We start from the raw sequence: 21,448 nt of genomic DNA, 5'->3' as shown, positions 1-21,448 counted from the left end.
GGCCCTGCCTCCCCGGGGAGGCGGCGGCGGCATGGCCCGGGCCGGCGGGGCGGCGGGGCCGCGGCGGCGGGTGCTGGTGCTGATGGTGCTGGTGGCCGCGGCGGGGCGGCGGGGCCGGGGAGCGGGGCGGCGGCGGGGAGGCGGCCCCCCCGGACCCTCCGGCCCTCCCGCCCGCCCGCTCCTGCTGCTGCTGCCTCTGCCGCTGCCGCCGCCGCCGCTGCCGCCGCCGCCGCCGCCGCCGCCCCGCGCCGCGCCCGCCGCCGCCGCCGCCGCCGCCGCTGCCCGCCCGGTAACGAGCCCCCGCCGCCGCCCGCCCCATCCCGGGCCGCGCCTGCCCCCTCCCGCGCCCCCTCTCCGGCCTCCTCCCCCCTCCATCCCTCCACTCCTCCTCTCAGCCTTCCTCCATCCCTCCCTCCACTCCTCCTCTCCCTCCCTCCATCCCTCCCTCCAGTCCTCGCAGCCTCCCTCCATCCCTCCCTCCACTCCTCCTCTGCCTCCTTCCATCCCTCCCTCCAGTCCTATAAGCCTTCCTCCATCCCTCCCTCCACTCCTCCTCTGCTTTCCCCATCCCTCCCTCCATCCCTCCCTCCGCTCCTCTAAGCTTCCCTCCATCCCTCCTTTCCACTCCTCCTTTGCCTTCCCCATCCCTCCTTCCACTCCTCTAAGCCTTCCTCCATCCCTTCCTCCATCCCTCCCTCCACTCCTCCCCTGCCTTCCCCATCCCTCCTCCCCGCCCCCCCCCGCCGCCGCCGCCGCCCCCCGCCCCTTCCCCTCCCGGTCCCCACACTTGGCTGCTGGTCGCCTCCGTCTCCAACTTCTCCGGCCCTGCCTCCGCCTGCCTCCGCCTCCCGCCTCCCCCGGGCCTCCCCCCGAGCCTCCCCCCGCTCCCGCCCGGCCACCCGCCGCAGATGCCGCTTCCCCGGCGGCCGGGACGGCGGCCCCCGGCACCTGCCCGGCTCTGAGCTCCGCTGCCGGGCCCGGGGCAGGAAAGTTGGGGGCGGCCGCTGAGCCCCTGCCATGTTCTCCGTGCAGGAGGCGCTGCCCCGGGGGGGGCTGCCCATGAAGGAAGAGCCGCTGACGGCCGGGCTGCCCTCCGTCCGCTGGCTGCAGGGCACCGGCATCCTGGACGCCAGCACGGCGGCGCAGAGGTAAGGGGCTCCGCGGGCATCCCAGGCTCCGCGGGCATCCCAGGTGCTGCAGGCATCCCGGGCACCACGGCCATCCTGGGCGCTGCGGGCATCTTGGGCACCACAGGCAGCCCGGGCACTGCGGGCATCCCGGGCATCCCAGGCATCCCAGGCACCACGAGCATCCCAGGTACCATGGGCTCCACAGGCATCCCGGGTGCTGTGGGCATCCCGGGCACGATGGGCATCCTGGGTGTCATGGGCATCCCAGGCACCCTGCACACCCCGGGCACGCTGGGCACCCCGGGCACCCCACACCCTCAGCACCCCGGGATCCCTGGGCAGCCTGGATGCCTTGGGCGTCCCAGGTGCCTGGTACCTGCCAGGTACTTCAGGCACCCCAGGTGCCCCACATGCCCTGGGCTCCTTGGGCCTCCAGGTAACCCCTACCCCTGCGTAGCCTGGGTATCCCGGGGGCCCCTGTGGACTTCAGCACCCCCGAGTACCTGGGGCATCCTGAGCCCCCTGGCACCCCGTGCATGCCAGGCCTGTTGCCCCGTGTTGGGAGGGCCAGTGGATGCTGGCAGCAGGGCAGGAGCTGCTGCCAGAGCTGCGAGGGGCTTGTGCTGTGTTGTGCCGTGCCGTGCATCCATCGGGGCCAGGACCTGCACCGTGAGCACCGGCTCTGCCGGGAAAAGCCGCCGAGGGCGAGGGCAGGGCTGGCAGCGGTGCCATCCCCGTCTCCCGGGCAGGGCTGGTGGCATCGGCTGGGGTGAGCGACTGCTGCAGCCGCTCAGGCAGCCTGCACTGCCGGGCTCACCGCGCCACAGCCCGATGTCCTCCTGTGCCCCGGCTGGCCCCATCCCCTGCCCTTCCCGTGGGGCTCAGGGCTCCGTGCACCCCATCCCCTGCCCTCCCCGGGGGGCTCTGTGCACCCTGGCCCCCTGCTCTCTCTCCACCCTGTGCCCAGAGGGGTCCCGGCTCCAGCTGGGGGACACCTTCACCCCTGCCCCCAGTGCCCCAGCTCCTGCTGTCCCCCCTGTTGTGCATCGTGGGGTTCGGAGAGTTGGTAAGGGGGGACTGTGCTTGGAGCGTGCTGTGGCTTTGTCCAGGGGTGACAGGAGATGCCCCATGGCACGGAGGAGCGAGGGGACCCAGGCCAGCCTGCGCACTGCCTCCCTGGGGTGCCCCACACCCTCTGCCTGGCCAGGGACAGTGGGTTTGGGGGCCTGGGGGGAGTCTTCCCTCTGCAAGGGGCCCTGGCAGAGCGGGACATCCCCGGTACTTCCAGCACCGACCCGCTCCATGGATGAGATCACCCAGTTGTGTGCACCGTCCCCGAGCTCAGGGTCCCCAGCTGCAGTGTCAGCCCCGCCGCTGGCTCTCTGCCGGGGACCGTGACTGCGCCGGAGGCTGCGCCCTGTGACTGAAGCCCTTGGGGGCTCCCCATGGTCCCCCCCCAAAGCCGCTGCATTTGCAGATACTCCAGGATGCTTGAAAAACTGCAGCGATCCCCCTGCCAACCCTGGCAAAGCCACCCCAGCCCCGTCCCAGCGCAGCCCCCACCGGGGGGGACATCCGCCGCCACGGCCCAGCCTGGAGCCCCCAGAGGGTGGCTGGACCGAGGGCTCCCACCCAGCCCCAGGGAGCTGGGGGGGGGGCAGTGCCGGGGTGGGGGACTGCAGTGTCTGAGCCGGGGTGCAGGGAGGTGCTGGCCTTGCTGCTGCGCACCCAGAAACTTCCCCGTGCCCCGGAGCGGGGCTGCGAGAAAGGGTGGTGAAATCCAGCCCCCTCCTGCCCGTCCCTGGCTCCGGCACAGGGCTGGGACCGCCGCAGCGGCTCCGGCAGCAGTGCTGCCCGTCGGCAGGGATGTGGCTGCCCACGTGTCTCCGTGTGCCGATGGGGTCCTGCGTGCCATGTGCCTGGTGTGCGAGGATGGGGCTTGCAGACCCCCTGCCCCCGCTGAGCCGGGTGCCGGGCAGCCTGCGGTGCCCTCCAGGCCCCCTCTTCTCCTCCCTGTCCTGCCGTGGTGCCCGGCAGCTGGGTGCGTGCCACACGTGTGGGCAGTGACACGCATGTGGACGCACTCGCGGGGTGCTCGTCACCTCCAGAGCCAGCCTGCCTCCGCCCCGCGTCCCGCACCCCTTTCTGACCCCCAGCTGGGGGGGCTCATACAACCACCCTGCAAACATCAGCACCCGCAAAGACCCCCTGCTCCTGTGGGACCCCACGGCCGCTGCAGGGTCCCTGGGCAATGCCAGCTGGCACCCACAGCTGCAGCCCCTGTGGGCAGAGGGGCTGCCCCAGGCGTGCCCCGGGGATGGCAGGGGGGTCGGGGTCCCGGGGCAAGGCAGAGGGGCCGGGGGCCGCAGGGTGAGCCTACGCGGGGTCTCGGCTTCCCAGGTGGGTTCCAGTGCTCCCCCCTCTCCCCCCCCCGTTTGGCGGAGCCGCCCGGGGAGCCGTGGCTGCGTAATTGCGCGGTGCTCTGGGTGCCTGGCGGCTCCGCCAAGGGAAGATGCTGCTTTACTGTAAGAGACGTTCGCTGGGCTCCTCTGCTAGGAAATGCTCTGATTGCCTTTAATAATTAATGGCAGCCGGGCTCGGCTCTCAGAGCGCCGGGGTCTCGGCAGCGCTGGGAGCGGAGACGCAGCCATTACCCGGCCGGGCTGGCGGCTCCATCGCCTCCCCCCAGCACTTTAGAGCAGAAGCTTTGTGGGGGCGGAGGGGAATGGAGGGGCTGGGTGGGTGCTGGCTCACTGCAGCCGCCCTGCCGGGACCGCCGCCACCTTCCCATCAGCTGGGAGCCCCGTGGCTGGGGCTCCAGCGAGGCAGGGTTGGGGATGCTGCCGGGGGACAGCGGGGTCTCTGCAGCACCGGGGGTCCCCGTCCCTCGGGGAGCTGAGTGGCGTGTCGGCTGGACACACCAGGATGGGGGCCCGGTGAGACTGTGGCGTCCCGGTGGGGTCAGCGCCCCATGCTCCGGGGCCAGATGCCATGGGGATGGGCCCTGAGAACAAACCCGTCGGCACTGGTCGGACCCATGGGTAGGGGACAAGGGACACCCACGGGGTGTGCCAGGGACACGGCCGTCAGCAGTGCCCGGGGACACGAGCGTGCACACGTCTGTTTGCACGCGTGTGCCCAGACATGCGTGCTGGCCGTACACACAGGCACCCGCGTGCCAGGCGAGCGTGCCAGCCGCATGCCCTGGCGTTTGCCGACTGGGGTCATTTCGGCTTCCCGGCGATCAGCTTAACGAGCTGTTTCTTCTGTCATGGAGAAGCGTCCCTGAGGTTTCCAGGGTCTGGGCTTTGCACTTGGCCTTGGCTGATGCCCACAGCTGGGGTCGGGGCTGGGGCTGAGGGTGATGCCGGGGGGTAATTAAAGCCCAAGGAGCGTCACTAAAGGCGGCGGGGGTGCCTGGGGTCTTCTCCCCACCCTGTGCTGGCTCTGCCCCAGCTCCTGGGTACTGCTGGGACTGGCCACAGGAGCAGGTCGCTGGTAAAAGGGCTGAACCCCGTTTTCTGCTCTTCTTTTGAGGAGACGCTGGTGGCTGTGGCTTTTGCGGGGCCCTGGGAGGTGTCCCCGTGTCCCCATGTCCCTGTGTCTCCCATGTCCCCATGGCTGCGTGCAGCTGGCGATACCCCTGGGTGCAGGGGTCGGCCCTGGGCAGCGCCAGCCTGCGGGAGCAGCCTTGGGAGGAGCGGGGTGGGGGGGCTCGGCCGTGCAGGAGCGAAGGACCCCCACGGCTGGGGCAGCCGCTCTGGCAGGGTGTAAGCAGGGGGGTCCCGCGGCACTGGGGGCTCTGTGGGAGCAGGGCTCGGGGACCCGCTCCATCCTCCGGCTGCAGGTGGAGGGGTGCCCCCAGCCTGCTCCTCACCCATGCACTGTGTCCCTGCACCCCGAGGCACCTCTCCTCGATGGCCCCTCCGACAGGGTGCTGCGGGCAGGGGGCTGGGTGTGATCCCCCATTCCTGTGGTGGCCATGTCCCGGCGTGGCTGGGGGTGGCAGCAGAGGGACCCCTGCAGTGGGCACCCCCTCAGGCTGGCAGCGGGGGGATCACACCCAGCCCGTTGCCCCACAAACTGTGTCCCCGGGTGGGCTCCCGGGAGGAGGGCTGGGGGTGCTGGGGCAGGCAGAGACCCCCCTGTGTGTTTGTGCATGTGTGTCCCCCCCCCTTATTTGCACCCCAGTGCTGACCCCTGCGCAAGTCCTGGCCAGTGGGGTCCGCAGGGTGCTGCCAGGCACAGTGGGATCTGTGGGGCTGCGGGGTCCTGCTCCATGCTGGGGGGGCCTGGAAGGTCTGTGGGGTCCTGCCCCACACTGGGGGGGGGGTGGTTCTGCAAGGTCCGTGGGATCCCCATGGGGTGCAGGGGCTGCCCCCGGCGCAGTGTGGGAACTGGCTCTGGCAGCTTAAGCCCCCCCCCCGCCCCGAGGTCGGCGTGGGGGGAGCCAAACCCGCCCCCCCCCCCCGCCTTGCTCGTCACCCGACGTGTTTTTAATCACGAAAGGGGGGGAACTTTTTACATCCACGTGTTTATCTTGGCCCCCTCGCCTCGCCGGCTGCCACGCTGCATTGGGGCTGGTCCGGCTCCCGCGGCCCCCCACGCCGACGCCGCACTGGCTCCCGCAGCACCGGCAGTGACACTGGTCAGGGACAGGGACCACACGCCGGGCTGGGGACGAAGTGACCGGGACAAAGACTGCTCGGTGCTGGAGCCGTCGTCCCTTGGGACGGCTCTGCCACCATCCCTGTGGTGTCACTGTCCTGTCACCCTGGGTGTCTGCGCAGGGACAGCAGCGGTAGCCCTCGGAGCAGCTGGTGCCACGGGTGAGCCCAGAGATGGCTCTGTGAGCTGGCAGCGGGATGCACCAGGGCTGGGCTCGGGTGCGGAGGTCTCAGGGATGTCCCCTCCCGTCCCTGGCGCCTGCCCCGGGTGTAGGTAGAGCTGGGGGCAGGCGACACTGCTGAAGAGCTGCCGGGTGTCCCCTGGGATGCTGCTGGCGTGTCCCACACTGTGTCCCCCTCAAGCCCGAGGAGCTGTGACCCCCCACCCCGAACACCCACCCCTCCCGGCTCTGCTGTGCCCCCCCCCCCCCCCCGCCCCAGCCACCCCGTGCACGCACGTGTGTGTGCAAGTCTATGTGAGCGTGCACACCAACGCATGTGCAGGGGTGTTCACCCCGATGTCCCCACCCGTGGCAGGGTGCGGGGCCGCAGCCGAGCCCCTGCGGCACCCTGGGGGCAATTCCCCTCCCCGGGGACCGGGGCTGACCGGGGCTGACTTCGGTCTCGCTTCCCCCAAGGACAAGCCTTGCGAGCGGCGGGGACGTGCTGGGCACGGGCACGTCCTGGCCACGGGGCAGGGTGGGGGTCCTGGGTGCTCCCTCCATCCCGGTCCACAGCACCCCGGGGTACCGAGGAGCATCGCCACCTGCCACGGGGGAGTTTGGTAGCTCCCACCGAGTCCTTTTCCTGGTGATGGCGTGGCCCTGGGGAGGGGGTGCTGGGGGTGCCGGGGATGGGGTGCTGGGGGTCCTGGCAGCCTTCCCGTGCTCACCCCCCGCCCCCCGTTCCTGCCGGCAGCGGGGTGGGCCTGGCCCGAGCCCACTTTGAGAAGCAGCCCCCCTCCAACCTGCGGAAATCCAACTTCTTCCACTTCGTCCTGGCCATGTACGACCGGCAGGGCCAGCCCGTGGAGATCGAGCGCACCTCCTTCATCGACTTCGTGGAGAAGGAGCGGGTGAGACCCCCGGGGCCGGGGTTGTGGTGGGGATGGGGTTGTGGCGGGGGTGGGGTCACTCTGCCCGGCCATCCCCCTGCTCTTGGAGGGGCATGGGAGCCTGCGCTGCAGGGGCTGAGACCTCTCCCAAACTCATTGCACATGTGGGGAGTTGCCAGAGCGGCTCCACGGCCCTGGGTCGGGCTGGGGCTGGCGGAGGGCTGCGCTGAGAGGGGACCATGATGTCCCCTGTCCTCCCCCCAGGAGCAGAACGGCGAGAAAACCAACAACGGGATCCACTACCGGCTCCAGCTGCTGTACAGCAACGGTGGGTGCTGGGGCCAGGGGGGCGGGGGGGGGGGACGTGGGCAGGGCTGATCCCTCCCCTCTCGCCGCAGGGCTCCGGACCGAGCAGGACCTCTACGTCCGCCTCATCGACTCCATGTCCAAGCAGGTAACGCCAGAGGGGGGATGGCCGGGCTGGGGGCTAGCACCCCCGGCACCGCAGCCCCCGACCCCACCAGCCACCGAGCCCCCAGGGCCGTCTGCACACACACGTGCACACGTGGGAGTGCCAGGCGGGCACGTCTGTGCGTGTGCACGCAGCTGTGCAGAGCAGGCACATCTGTACACATGTGTGTACGTGTGGGTGCGCAAGGCAGGCACGTCTGTAAGTGCACACGCATGCAGGCGTGCAAGGCCACGCAGCTGTACGTGCACGCCCAGGTGTGCGGAGTGGGCACATCTGCACTTGCACACCCCGCCACGTGCGTGAACACACGTCTGTGCACTGGCTCGTGTGTGCAGGAGCGCCCGCAGCAGCGTGTGCACGGGCACGTACGGCTGTGCACAGCGTGGGCACGGCACATGCAGCTGTGCGCGCGCAGGGGCACACGCGTGTGCACGGGCACCCACGCGACTCCTCGGAGGTGTGCACGGCTGCACACCCACCCATGAGCGCTCCCTGCCTGGCCCCTGTCCCACCCGCTGCTCCCACCCCGGCTGCCATCGGGGTCCCCCACCCTGGCTGGGGTCACCCGGGGGGGGGTCCGTGGGTCGGGGACAGGCTGGAGCGGTGGCAGGGGACAGGCAGGGTGCCGGGAGGCGGTGGCACCCCCCCTGCGCGCTCTCTCTCCCCCAGGCCATCATCTACGAGGGGCAGGACAAGAACCCAGAGATGTGCCGGGTCCTCCTCACCCACGAGATCATGTGCAGGTAGGTGGGGGTCCCGGTGGTGGGGGTCCCGGTGGTGGGGGTCCTGGTGGGGGGGGTCCTGTGGGGCTCCGGCGGAACCAGGGGTGTGGGGTTGGGCGGGTGGGCAGCGAGTACTGCCTGCCCCAGCTGCCTGCTGCCAGCGCGGGGTCCCCCGTGCCCCATTAGCGCCGCTCTTGTTTACCACCCTCGTGCTCGGTGTTTGTGCAAATTAGCGCTCCGTGCCAGCGCGGCTAATTGATCTCCAGGAGCCGCACTAACGATGCCAGGGCCGGGCCCCCCCCCTCCCCGCCGTGCTCCCCGGGGCTGACGCTGCCGTGTTTGTTGGCCGCCGGCGGCACAAGCCTGGCCCCACCGTGTCCCTTGTGGGTGACGTGGAGCCCACGGGGGCTCCAGGGCACCCCCCTGTTCGGAGCCCCCCCCTTGGCTCACTGAGCATTTCCCAGGGCTGGGGTTCACCCCGAGCCCCAGAGAGCCCCAAATTGGAGCCCAGCCCCATGGTGCAGGGTGGTGGGGTGGGGTAGATAAGGGGGGTACCCCAGGGTTGCCCTCTCTGCCAAGGTCCCCCATGCCCTGGCACCATGTGGCCAGTGTCCCTGTCCTGGAGTCCCTCCCCCCCCAGCCCAGCACCCTGGGCCCTTGTGGGGCACCCACCTGTCCCCTCTGCACCTCTGCCCCCCGCCCCATCCCACCCCGCCGTGGGGCAGGACCCCCCTGCTCCGCAGCACAGGGCTGGGCGATGGTGGGGGGCACAGTGGTGGGAAATGGGGGTTTGGCGGGTTCTCCCCTGAGGCCTGGGGGGTGTGGGGCTCACCCGCCCCCCCCCCCCCCCCCCCCCGGCTCCCCTCACGCCGGCTCCTCTCCCCGGCCGTGCCCAGCCGCTGCTGCGACAAGAAGAGCTGCGGGAACCGCAACGAGACCCCCTCCGACCCCGTCATCATCGACAGGTACCGGGGGCCCCGGGTGTGGGGGTCCCCCTGCGCCTCGCTGGGGCCGAGGGAGGGGGGCAGTGGCGGGGGGTCCCCCAGGGAGCTGGGGCGGGGAGTCCCCAGGGCTGGGGACCGGGTGCAAGCGCTACCTTGTTAATGCTAATGAGCTGGGGGAGCAGCGTGTGGGGGCCGGGGGGGGCGCGCAGTGCCCCCCGGTCCGGCACGCTGCGGTGGCTGCCGGCCCCGCGCCGGGCTGTGGTGACAGCCAGCCGTGACAGATGGGGAAAGCGCCGTTTGCCATCAGCGCAGCACTTCCGATGCGCATCAAACAAATAAATAATACAGGCGGCATCCAGCCACTTTGGCGAGCGCCGGGGAACGCGTGGCAGCCCCGCTCCCGCGCCGGGGGCCACGTGCCGCAGGGAGGCCCCGGTGCAGTGCTGCATGGTGTCCCCAGGCGTGTGCCTGCGGCACGGGCCAGGCACGTGCCCCCCACGGTGAGGGATGCACCCATCCTCTCTGCTGGGCTGGGACCCACGGCACAGCGCTGAGGGGGGCGCAGAAAGCCCAGCCCGGCGCAGGCAGCACTCGCTGGCATGGGCATGGGTACCGTGTCCCCCTGGCACTGGGGCGGGCGTCTGTCTGTCTGTCTGTCTGTCTGCAGCCCTGTCCCTCTGCCCTCCCTGGACAGCCCCCCCCCCCCACCTCCCTCCATCCACCCATCCTTCCCTCCCTCCCTCCCCCCACCCCTTCACCTGTCCTTTCCTTCCTCCCTCCTTTCTCCTCTCCCTCCCTCTCCCCCTCCCTTCCCCACCCCTCTCACCAGCCCTTGAGCTGTTCCTCCCCCCACCCCGCAGCATCCCCAGACCCCACGTCTATCCATCTGTCCTTCTGTCCCTCCACCCAGCGTGTCATGTCCCCATCCCTCTGTCCCTGTGCAGGAGTCCTGGTGCATCTCCTGGCACAGCGGCACCTCCCTGGTGATGCCAAGCGAAACCCAGGCTCTTCGGGGGTGCTGGGGGGTTTAGGGGCCCCGGCTCTCTCTGCAGGGCTCGGTCACCTCGGCACTGGGGCTGGGGGGACGTGGCGGGGCGGATGGGGGCTGGCCGGCGCTGTGCCCCCTCCTCGCCTCACCCTGCCTGCGAGTGGGGTCCCTTGGGCCCGGGGGGGTCCCTGTGAGTGGCTTCCCCCTGCAGAAGGAGTCCCTTGGGGTGCTGGAGGGTGCCTGTGTCCCTGGGGATGGGGGCCAGGGCAGACCCTGCTCCCACTTCCCCTGTCCCCAGCCCCCCAGGTGTGACGCCGGCCCCGCTGCGGCAGGTCCCCGACCCCCGGCATCCCCCTGCCCTGCCAGTGCCAGCCAGCTGTGCTGCCCCCCCTCTGCTGCTCCCGGCCAGCTGTGCCCCGGCCAGCTGTGGGGATCGCGGCCCCCGGAACTCCTGGCATGGCCGTGGGATGCAGCCGCCGCAGCCCGGCCAAGACAAACCTCCCGGTAACGGCATCCTGGTGTGCCCCCGTCCCCTCAGCCTCCTCGTCCTGCGGGTGTCCTGGGTGCTGCACCCCGTGCTGGTGCTTTTGGGGGATGCAGGGGGTCCCAGAGTGCTCTGTCACCCCCCTGTGCTGGAGGCTGGGGCTGAGCCCAGCCCTGAGTGTCTGTGGGGTGATCCCCCCCAGGGCAAGTGTCTCCCGAGCCCACCCCAGCCCCCTTCTCCCCAGGGACCCCTTGGGGCCCTGCCCCAACGAGGTGACATCCCCAGGCTGGTGGCATCCCCATCCCCGTCCCTCTTCTGTGCTGAGGGCAGCTGGGGGCTTCCACCATGCCCCTGCGTCCTCCTCTGTCCCCAGGGCCCTTGGGGGTCACCCGGGGCCAGGCGGGTCCCCAGCCCGCCGCCCGCTCCACCCCGGCCCCCCCCAGCCCCGCTCCCCAGCCCGACGCCCAGCCCCACTGGTTTAGAGAGCCAGATAAGTGCCCTATCAACATGTTAATCAAATTACTTAGGAGCTAAAATTGACGCTTTTCATTAATTATACAAGATTATTCTAATTGCAAATTCAAATTTATGCGCTCGGAACAGAAGGTGTTCGGCAGCAACGCCGGGAATTTGCATATTAAATGGGAAACGCTGTGCATTAGGGATGCTAATGCATGCACAGCGCCTGTATTTTTAACTCCCAGGCCCATATGCGCGGCTGCCGCTCAGGGGGGACGAGGCCGACCTGGGGTTCAGGATTATCCCCCCCCTCGGCAGCGCAGAGCCGGGGCCGGGGGGCTGGGGAGGGTCGGGGGGGGTCGGGGGGTCCCCCCCAGGCCCACACCGTCCCTGTCAATCTCCTGGTGGGGGGGGTGGGGGTGTTTTCCTGCTGTTTTCCAGCTCCTTCCTTCCCCTGATTACCACCTGCCAGGCGGCGGGTGACAGGGGGACACGGGGGGGTCCCCCTCTTCCTGCCCTTGCCTGGGAAAACCGTCCCCCGTGGGCAAGCATCCCGGCAGCACCGGTGTGGGAACCTGTCTCCGTGTGCCCCGGCGCTGGCCGAGGGCAGGAGCCCCGGGGCGGGGGAAAGCTCTGGGGGTGCCCTCTCTGCTCAGGGGTGCCACAGGGTGCCAAGAGTCCCCTGGGGGGGGCCCAATGGCCCCAGGGGTGTGTGCCCCCCGGCCCGTGCCCACCGTGCCTCCCAGGGATGGGGCTGGAGGGGGTTTGGGGCCAGGGAGGCTGTGCCCGCTGCTCCTGTCCCTGCGCCTGCATTCGAGGGGGTCCCAGGGGTGCCCACGTCCCCGGGTGCCCCGTCCCCCCCCAGGGGTCCCATCCTCCCTCCAGCCTCCACCAGCAGCTGACAGGGCCGTGGGAACCTTCCCACTGGGCGCCTGTGTCCCCCTCCTGCCCCTCTGTCCCTCCCCAGCCCCGCTGCAGCCCTTGGGGAGGGGGCCGGGGGGGCCGAGATGGGGGGCTGGGGCACGATGCAAAGGCAGGGTGCTGGACCGGGATGTTGGGGTAAGGTGCCAGGGTCGGATGCTCAGACGAGATGCCAGGCCAGGCTGCCGAGATGGGATGGGGGCAGGATGGGGCACTGGGATGGGGGCACGATGGGACGCTGGGATGGGGCAGGATGGGATGGGGCAGGATGGGACGCTGGGATGGGGCAGGATGGGATGCTGGGATGGGGCAGGATGGGATGGGGCAGGATGGGACGCTGGGATGGGGCAGGATGGGATGGGGCAGGATGGGATGCTGAGATGGGTCAGGATGGGACGCTGAGATGGGGCAGGATGGGACACTGGGATGGGGGCAGGATGGGATGGGGCAGGATGGGATGGGGCAGGATGGGACACTGGGATGGGGCAGGATGGGATGGGGCAGGATGGGACACTGGGATAGGGCAGGATGGGACGCTGGGATGGGGCAGGATGGGATGGGGCAGGATGGGATGCTGAGATGGGTCAGGATGGGACGCTGAGATGGGGCAGGATGGGACACTGGGATGGGGGCAGGATGGGATGGGGGCAGGATGGGATGCTGGGATGGGTCAGGATGGGACGCTGGGATGGGGCAGGATGGGACACTGGGATGGGGGCAGGATGGGATGGGGGCAGGATGGGATGCTGGGATGGGTCAGGATGGGATACTGGGATGGGACAGGGCGGCACGCTGGGATGCGCCAGCTCCATGCAGTGCCCAGGCCCTGCCGAAGGGCTGCCTGTGTGGGCCGGGCAGAGCCCAGGCGCATCGGCGAGTGGGCTGGGAGATGGGCTGCCCCGTGCCAGGCCAATGGAGGGAGATGGCACAGAGGGACACGGTGGCCTGGCACAGCACGGTGACCTGGCACGGCACGGTGGCCATGCGTGGCACCATGCCCTGGCGCAGTGCAGTGAGCTGGCGCGGTGCAGTGAGCTGGCACGGTGCAGTAGCCTGGCATGGTGGGGTGACCTGGCACAGCTCGGGGACTTAGCACGGTGTGGTGACTTGGCACGGCAGTGACCTGGCACTGTGCCACTGCACCGAGCTGGCACAGCGCGGTGATCTGCCATGGCAAAGTAAGCTGGCACAGCGTGATGGCTGGGCATGGTGCAGAGCAAATATGTGTGTGTGTGTGTGTGCACACGTGTGTGTGCAGGGTGAGCGTGCCCTTGTGCCCGTGTGTGGCCAGGCAGGGTGCCCGTGGCTGTGCGTGTCTTTGGCCATGCACCATGGGGTGGCCCACGGCTGGGGACGGGGACAGTGGGTCTCACCTTGGTGCGCAAAAGTGCATGGGGTGAGGGTCCCGGTGTGCGCCCAGGTGTGCACAGGGGCACCCCACCCAGGGAGATCCCGGGGGGGAGGTCCTGGGGACCACATCTGGCCGTGCCCCCAGGCGTGGGTCCGTGCTCCCATGTGTGTGCACCACGATCCCCACGCGCGCTCCTCCCGTCCCAGCCCCTAGTGTGAGTGCTGCCGCTGCCCATTAATTATTGAGGGGCCGAGGCTGATTATGGGGCCATGGACAAGCAGCCTGAATATTCCATCAGGCCGGGACATGGCGGGAACAGCTCGCCCTCCTGCCCGTCCATCTTCCACCGGGGATGCTGCCTGGCACCTGCCAGACCCCCGTGGGCAGGGAGAGGCAGCGCCCTGCACAGCCAGGGGGTCCCACGGGGCGTCCTGGGGTCCCTGCAACCGTGCAGTGCATGTGTGTGCGTGCGTGGCAGCGTGCAAGCCCGGGTGTGCACGTGCACATGGTGCGTGTTTTCGGCTGCGCACACCTCTGCACGGTGCGTGCACATGTGTGTGTCACGGGGGTTGCACGGGACGCCGTGCACGGCGGGGAGCACCCAGGCACGTCTCCGGTGTGACATGCATGGTGCTACCTCCATTTGGGGATACCAGGACAGGGGGGACACTCACCCCTGCTTTGCTCCAGCGCCAGGAACCAAAGGATGGGGTGGGGGGGGAGACATCGTGGGGTATCTGGGACCCCCCTGGTTTGCCGGCACTGACTGCTAGGTTCTTCCCTTCCATCCCAGGTTTTTCCTCAAGTTTTTCCTCAAATGCAACCAAAACTGCCTGAAGAACGCGGGGAACCCCCGGGATATGCGGCGCTTCCAGGTGAGCACCGGGACCCCCCCCCCCAAACCCTGCCCCGCACACCGGGGCTGCAGGACGGGACGGGGCTGGAGACCTCATATATTTTCCCAAAGGGGTCGAGGAGAATTAGGGACTCGATTCCCCTCGCCCCCTTTGCAAACCCTAATTTGCAAACCCTGATTGCTCTTGAACCCCTCTGCAGACCCCGATTCCCCTCACCTCCCCCCCTGCAGTCCCCAGCTCCCCTCGCCCCCCGCACACTCCCCCCGTGTCCCCTGCCCACAGCCCAGCTCTCCCTGCAGCAGCTGGAGGTTCGGGAGCGGAGCAGAGGGGGGGTCCGGCCCGTCCCCCACCCAGCACGGGCGCCTTCATTAGGGCCTCTCGTAAAGATATGATAATTGTGACATTTTTACATGATTAACGACCTATCCAATTTGCATAGCGCCAAGCAGCTCCGGGAGAGCAGCCAAGTCCACGCCGGAGCCGGGGGAGCGGGGTGCGGGGAGGGGCATGCAGGGGGTGGGCTGGGGTGTCCCCTGGGGTCCGGGGTCCCCCCGGCCGGTGGCACGGTGACGGGCCGGTGCTGGGGTCCTGTGGCGCTGCGTGCTGCACGGCTATGGGGGCAGACGCCTGCGTGCACACGTTAGGTATGCACGCACACGCCTGCACACATATGCATGCACGTGTGCACACAAGCGCTCCTGCACGCACATAGACGTGCGCGTGCACACGCACACCCCTTTGGCACGTGCACACGTGTGCACAGCCATGCACACGCAGGCGTGCACGGCCACGCAGGTGCAGATTTGCACACGCATGTCACCACCAAGGCACGGAGGGTCTGGAGGACACCTGTGACAGTCCCGGGATGCTCAGGGGTGCGGGGGGGACACTAGAGACGAGCAGGGGGGCAAGGACCCCCCCATGGGGTGATGTACCCACGGTGGGGGGGGGGGGGGTAGGACACTGCGGGGTCCCCGTGGGGAAGGGCACACCAGCCCCCGTCCTCTTGCGGTGGCCCCAGGGCCGGGCAGCGCCGTGGCTGTGGGGCGTGGGGGGATGGTGGCCCTGATCCGGCTGTTCCGCAGGTGGTCGTGTCGACGACGGTGAACGTGGACGGCCACGTCCTGGCCGTGTCCGACAACATGTTTGTCCACAACAACTCCAAGCACGGGCGGCGGGCACGGCGCCTCGACCCCTCCGAAGGTGAGTCCCTGCCGGGCACCTGGTGTGCCCACGCACACGCACACAGAGCATGTGCCCACGCACACACGTGTGCTGTGCCCCGGCACGCGTGCACGGCCATATGGAGGGGCAGACGCATGTCCATGCCAGTGGGTGCTGCTCCTACCGCAGCATCCCCTGCCCCGGCTGTGCCGGAGCCAACCCCATGGCCATGCATGCCCCACAGAGCCAGGGCAGCCCCAGAGACCATGTCCCCATGCCGGGACCCCCGCGGGGAACGTGCCTGTGCCCAGCTCTGCCCCACACCGCTCGGAGGCTGCAACTTCCCTGGTCCTGGCACCTCCCTGCCGGGTGCAGCGGGCACCCCGGGCACCCTGGGCAGCCCTGGAGGTGGGCACCCAGCCCCGTATTTATGCCTTGTACGTCTGTCCGTCCGCCCAGCACACACACACGACCTCTCCATCCACCCGCCGTGCACCTGCGTTTTCTGTCTGTCCCTTCGTCCCTCCGTCTGTCCCGCGCGTGCAGGCTGTCCTGCCCTCCTGGGTGCTCTCTGTCCATCCACCACTCTGTCCGTCCGTGCATCCGCCATGTCTGTCTGTCCCCCTCTGTCCAATGCATACGTGCCCTGTCCGCCCGTCTGACCTGTTTGCTCTCTGTCTGTCTATCCTGTGCATGCTCTTTCCACCCTCCTGCACCGATGTGCTCTCCCTCCCCCCCTCTGTCACCTGCACGCGCTTTCCCCCGCCATCCCCATCCCCTCCCCACTGTCCCCATCCGTCCCCCACGGCCTGGTCCCCTGCGTCCCACAGTGCCAGCCCCCCCTGTCCCCCCCATCCCCTGCTCCTGCCTGGTGTCTGTCCGTGCATCCATGGCTGCCCGTGTCTGTCCCCTGCCCCTCGCCGCCGCCTGGTTCTCACTCTCTGCCTCTGCTCTCCCTCTCTGCCTTCTCTCCCCCAGCCTCGCGCCCCTGGCCCCGACCCCGGCGCCCCCCGCTCCCGCCCCGCGCGCCCCCACACTCACTGCTGCCCTGTCTCTCCTCTCCCGCCCGAAGCAGCCACCCCCTGCATCAAAGCCATCAGCCCCAGCGAGGGCTGGACCACCGGAGGTGCCACCGTCATCGTCATCGGGGACAACTTCTTCGACGGGCTACAGGTCGTCTTTGGCACCATGCTGGTGTGGAGCGAGGTAGGGGGGTGCAGGGGAGGCGGCGGGGGGGCTGGCGCAGCCCCCCCGGCTGTGGGCTGAGCCCCGTCTCGCCCCACAGCTCATCACGCCTCACGCCATCCGGGTGCAGACCCCCCCGCGGCACATCCCCGGCGTGGTGGAGGTGACGCTCTCCTACAAGTCCAAGCAGTTCTGCAAGGGTGCCCCGGGACGCTTCGTCTACACCGGTGAGGGGCACAGACCCCCTGGGAAGGGGCACAGACCCCCCGGGGAAGGGGACACAGACCCCCAGGGCAGCGCCCGGGGGATTTTTCTGTCCGCTTCCAGCTCCTGGGCACAGCTCTGCCCTGACCAGGCCCCCCCCCAAGCGGCTCTGCTGCAGGGGTAGGGCGAGGGGATGGGCAGGGGCAGGGTGCAAGGGGACGGGTGTAAGGCAAGGGTTTGGGGTAGGGCAGGATTAGGGGCAGGACAGGGTTGGGTTAGGGGGCAGGATAGGTTTAGGGGGCAGGGGGGAGGGTTGTGACTAGGGGATGCTGGCAGGGACGGGGTTAGGGGTAGGACCTGGGTGAGGGTTATTGCAAAACACTGTTGAAACCCCCAGACAGCGACGCCAGGGGCCCTGCACATGTGCGGGGTGTGAGCAGGGCAGCGTGCACGCGTGGGGTGAGGGTAGGGGGTCATGCACACGTGGGGTGTGAGCAGGGCAGCGTGCACAGTGTGGCGGAGGATCAGTCCCACCATGGTGGCCACCTGCCGTGCGCCGTAGCATGTTGCCGCTGGCTCGGGCAGTCTGTCCTCACACCAGCTCCATGCTGTGCTGCACGTCGCCCCGGCTCCTGCCCCGCTGCGGCACCATCCCGTCCCCTCGGGACCCCCACAGCTGGGCTGGGGGCTGTGGCTGCCGGACATGGGGTTGGGAGAGGAAGGGGCGCAGGGGCTGTTGGCACAGGAAGGGGACAGGGGGGACAGCTGGGGTGTCCCTGCGGGAGGTGGAGTTCTCCCCCCTGCTACGCCCCAGCTCAGCCCTGCGCCCCATGGTCTGTGCCTCAGTTTCCCCATGGGTTTGGGGCAGGGGGGGCCGGGACAGCCCCACGTGCAGCAGCCACTGAGCCCCTCTTTCTTGGCAGCACTGAATGAGCCCACCATCGACTACGGGTTCCAGCGGCTGCAGAAGGTCATCCCCCGGCACCCCGGGGACCCTGAACGCCTCCCCAAGGTAGGGAACCCCTGCCCGGGGTTTGGCGCAGATGCTGTGCCCTGCTCTCTGCTGTGGCCGGTGACACCCACGGGTGCAGGCAGGGACACGCCATCTCCCATGGGTGCTGGGCACCACCTCGCCCAGACCCAGGGGTCTTCCCTGGCAAGTGCCAGAGGACCAAGGGACAGGGAGGGGGATGCAGAGCCCCTGTCCCCCCCGCCTTGGCGCTGGGTGCAGCCCGCAGGCTGGCCTGGCTCCCCGACTCTCAGCTCCCACTGTGTGGTGGGGTCCGTGCTGTTTGCCCCCACCCCCAGCAAAGCCCAGGGCAGGGAGGGCCATGGGGGGACGCAGGGAGGGCCATGGGGGAGCGCAACGGGTCCCTGCTGGGTCCCAGCCCCGTGGGTCTGCTGTGGGATGCTGGGCAGCGCTGGGCTGGGGCTCTGGGCATCGCACGGCAGCTCGGGGAGGTGCTGGCATGGGGACATGTCGCCGGCGCGGGGACGTGGCGGGGCAGGGTGCCTGCATGTTCCCCGTGTGCAGATGGGGCCGGGGTGGGGGTGTGGGCCCCCCCTGACCCCCATCCCGCTCCCTGCCCAGGAGGTCCTGCTGAAGCGGGCGGCCGACCTGGTGGAGGCTCTTTACGGGATGCCGCACAGCAACCAGGTACCGCGGCCCCCTCCGTCCTGCCAGGCCCCCCCCCCCAACCGGCTCGTCCCACCCTCTTGCCTCTGGCCCCCCACCCTGCCGGCTCGGCGGGGTGTGCGCCCCAAGCCTGCGGTGCTGGAGCGGGGACGCAGGAGCCAGCCCCGGGCTCCCGGCCCCACATCTGCTTCACATCAGGATTCCTCAGGCGCTGAGTCAGCACTGTGGGCCCCGCCCCGAGCCCCCCACCTGCAGGGGAAGGGGATTCGCCGGGTCAGGCTGCAGGGCTGGCGCCTCTAAAGCCGCCTTTGTTCCCACGTCCTTCCCGGCCGGTGGCACGAGCTGGGGGGTCTTGGTCCCCCCTGCCCCATCGCTGCCCGGCATAGCCCATCCTGCGCCCCGGGGACGTTTGGGGCTGCGGGTGCCCTGGGAGGTGATGTGAGCTGGGGTGGTCTCAGCCCCCCCTGCCCCATCGCTGCCCAGCACAGCCGTGGGGTCACTCCAGGCTCTGCCTGCCGCGGGGTGATGCTGTCCCTGTGTCCCCCCCTCCTTCCAGGACATCATCCTGAAGCGAGCGGCAGACATTGCCGAGGCGCTGTACAGCGTCCCCCGCAACCCCGGCCAGCTCTCCTCGCTGGCCAGCACCCACGGACCCGCCGGCATGATGGGGGTGAACTCCTTCGGCAGCCAGCTGGCCGTCAACATTGGCGACTCGCCGCAGGGCACCGAGCAAGGTGGGCCAGGGGCCGTGCCGGGCAGCGGGAGGGGGTCCCTGCCCGCCCCGTGCCACCCCCGGCCCCTCTCGCCCGCAGGCTACTCCCGAAACACGGGCAGCGTCTCACCACGGGGCTACGTGCCCAGCTCCACGCCGCAGCAGAGCAGCTACAGCAGCGCCGCTGGCATCAACGGCTACGGCAGTGGCACCATGGCTGGCCTGGGGGTGCCTGGTTCCCCCAGCTTCCTCAACGGCTCCACCGCCAACTCCCCCTACGCCAGTGAGTCGGTGCCCCAGGGCGTCCCCAAAGCCATGCACCAGCCCCGGGGTGTCCCCAAAGCTGTGTACCAGCCCCAGGGAGCACCCAAAGCCGTGTACCAGCTCTGGGGCATCCCCAAAGCCATGCACCAGCCCCGGGGCGTCCCCAAAGCTGGCTGCGAGGGCAAGGGGGAGAGGGAACACAGCGACCTGAGCTGAGACAGCCCCGGCCCCAGCCCTGGCCCTTGCAAGCTGGGTCCCACGCAGCGTCAGCAGGGTGTGCTGGCATCCCGCACGGGGAGCGATGCCCCGTCCCCAGCTCTGCCCGGCCTGAGTGGGTCTCTCCCTGCAGTCATGCCCGCCAGCCCCCCGCTCGGCGCCTCCTCCATCACCCTCCCGTCGGGCACCAACGCCTCCACCCCCTCCGGGGTCTTCTCCTTCTCCCCCGTCAACATGATCTCGGCGGTGAAGCAGAAAAGCGCCTTCGCCCCCGTGGTGCGGCCGCAGACCTCCCCGCCGCCCGCCTGCGCCAGCACCAGCGGCAGCGGCCTGCAAGGTGAGCCCAGTGCGGGCAGGGCTGCCCTCACCTGCCCGCGCTGCCCGCGGCTCCCTGCCCACTCCAGCCCACCCCCAGATCCCCCTTTCCCCACGGAGGGGGGTCCCGGCGGCACCATGCCCACCCTGCTGCCTGCACCCTGCCCAAGCAGGGCGCTTGCCTGCAGCCTTGCAGATCCCTTCCCGCAGGCTGCCTGCGCTCTCCTGCCTGCACCCCTGCCTCCTCCCTGCACCCGGGGCATGGCTGGGGCTGCACTGCAGGGACGGGTGCACCATGCCACCCTTGTCCCTGTCCTCCCGTGCCCACTGCTCCCCCCCACCTCGGCTCACCCTCTCTCTCTGCCTCCCTCCCTCCCTCCCTCCCGCCGCCCAGACCCGGCTTTTGAGGACTCGGACAAGTTCCACACGCCTGCGCGGCCGCTCCAGGGACTGGCCTATTCCTAAGCACAGTAGGTCCTGGGATGCACCGGCGCCCCCATCCTGCTGGGACGGGCAGGGGGAGCGGGGCCAAGGAGGGCAGGGACCCCCTGCCCCGGCGTGCCCACCCCTCGCCTTCCCTTGCAGCCGGGCCCGGCCGCCTCGTGCCGCCCATGTGAGCCGGGACAGTGCCGGAGCCGCGACATGGACCGGGACTGAGCGTGGTCTCGCAGCCCAGTGGTGCTGGCCCCTCCGACCTGCTCCCGGGGGCTCCCACCGGGGTCAGGGCATGTGGGGCCACTGGACCCGCCACCCCGCTGCCCTGCGGCCGCCCCAACCCGGCCCCACGGAGCTCGGCCCCCTCACAGGATGGGGGCTGCACCCCCCAGCGGGGTGTCTCCGGGGTGTGGGGGGGTGATCCTGGCCAGGGCCAGCACCGGCGTGGCTTGGCAAGGCTCGGCTCGGCGGGCAGCCCCTCCTGGGGCCAGAGAGGGGCCCTGGGGGGAGCCCCCGGGAATGACCCAAACGCTCTGGGTTTAGCCTCAGAAAGACACCGAGAGACCTGCGGGGGTGCGGGGTGGCAGCAGCGGAAGCCACGGGCAGGATGCTCGGGGGCGGGAGGGATGGATGCTCCGGGGCGGGATGGATGCTCCGGGGTGGGATGGATGCTCCAGGGTAGGATGAGGGGATGTTCCAGGGCAGGATGGATGCTCCACTGTGACCCAGCTTCCCCCCACACTTCCCGGCTCTCTCACCGCCGTGGCCAGCACTCCCTCCCCAGATGTGCAGCTCCACATCTGGAGCCGCCCACCTGCAGCTCCCGGGCAGCTGAGACCGGATCTCTGCCTGCACCCCGCGCCCCCGCGCAGGATCGGGGCCTCAGCGCCGCCCGGGCAGGGGATCTGGGCTGCCCTGGCCCACCGACCTGAGCCCCTGGCATGGGGATGGCACGGTTCCCGGCCCCATCAGCCGCCGGGCTGGCTGCCCCAGGACACAACCGCAGGTCTTTTCTCATTATTATCACTATTAATATTAATATTATTATTATTTTTAGCAGCAGGCGAGCCAGTAGGCAGGGGCTCTGGCAGGGCGGGCAGGAGACCCCCCCCAACCCTGGCGCTGCCTCCCCGCACCGGGGTTTTTCCTGTCCTCCCAGCTGGGAGGGAGCAGCCGGGAATTTTGTAAATAAAGAAAAAGGGAAAAAAAAAAAAAATAACCCCACTCCCCCCCACCCGCATCCCACCCGTGGGGGTGGCCCGTGTCCC

General features: G+C 69.8%; 1 protein-coding gene across 2 annotated transcripts; it reads left to right on the top strand.

The window, feature by feature from the left end:
- The first annotated feature begins 1,017 nt into the window (after positions 1-1,017).
- Positions 1,018-20,762, top strand: LOC143173312 (transcription factor COE1-like). Of its 2 annotated transcripts, none has more exons than XM_076363517.1 (17): positions 1,018-1,148; positions 6,716-6,872; positions 7,116-7,179; positions 7,250-7,305; positions 7,993-8,066; positions 8,942-9,010; positions 13,986-14,067; positions 15,135-15,252; positions 16,289-16,419; positions 16,499-16,625; positions 17,526-17,614; positions 18,194-18,259; positions 18,795-18,972; positions 19,051-19,233; positions 19,564-19,767; positions 20,140-20,215; positions 20,331-20,762. In XM_076363517.1, the coding sequence occupies exons 1-16, from the start codon at positions 1,018-1,020 to the stop codon at positions 20,208-20,210; spliced, it is 1,800 nt and encodes a 599-aa protein (XP_076219632.1). In that variant the 3' UTR covers positions 20,211-20,215; positions 20,331-20,762. The 2 variants fall into 2 exon arrangements, with proteins under 2 accessions (XP_076219632.1, XP_076219631.1); XM_076363516.1 differs by having other exon boundaries at positions 16,286-16,419.
- The last annotated feature ends 686 nt before the right edge of the window (positions 20,763-21,448 follow it).

Source organism: Aptenodytes patagonicus, unplaced genomic scaffold (genome assembly GCF_965638725.1).
Source record: "Aptenodytes patagonicus unplaced genomic scaffold, bAptPat1.pri.cur scaffold_60, whole genome shotgun sequence".
Taxonomy (NCBI): Eukaryota; Metazoa; Chordata; class Aves; order Sphenisciformes; family Spheniscidae; genus Aptenodytes; species Aptenodytes patagonicus.
The sequence above is the reverse complement of the archived record's forward strand: the minus strand, read 5'-3'. Positions and strand labels throughout refer to the sequence as shown.

Excerpts from the sequence above, each read along its gene's own strand:
- LOC143173312 (XM_076363516.1), top strand. The coding sequence starts at position 1,018 with ATGTTCTCCGTGCAGGAGGCGCTGCCCCGGGGGGGGCTGCCCATGAAG. Across the intron at positions 19,234-19,563 it reads CGCCAACTCCCCCTACGCCA|TCATGCCCGCCAGCCCCCCG; the intron begins GTGAGTCGGTGC and ends CTCTCCCTGCAG. Across the intron at positions 19,768-20,139 it reads CAGCGGCAGCGGCCTGCAAG|ACCCGGCTTTTGAGGACTCG; the intron begins GTGAGCCCAGTG and ends CCCGCCGCCCAG.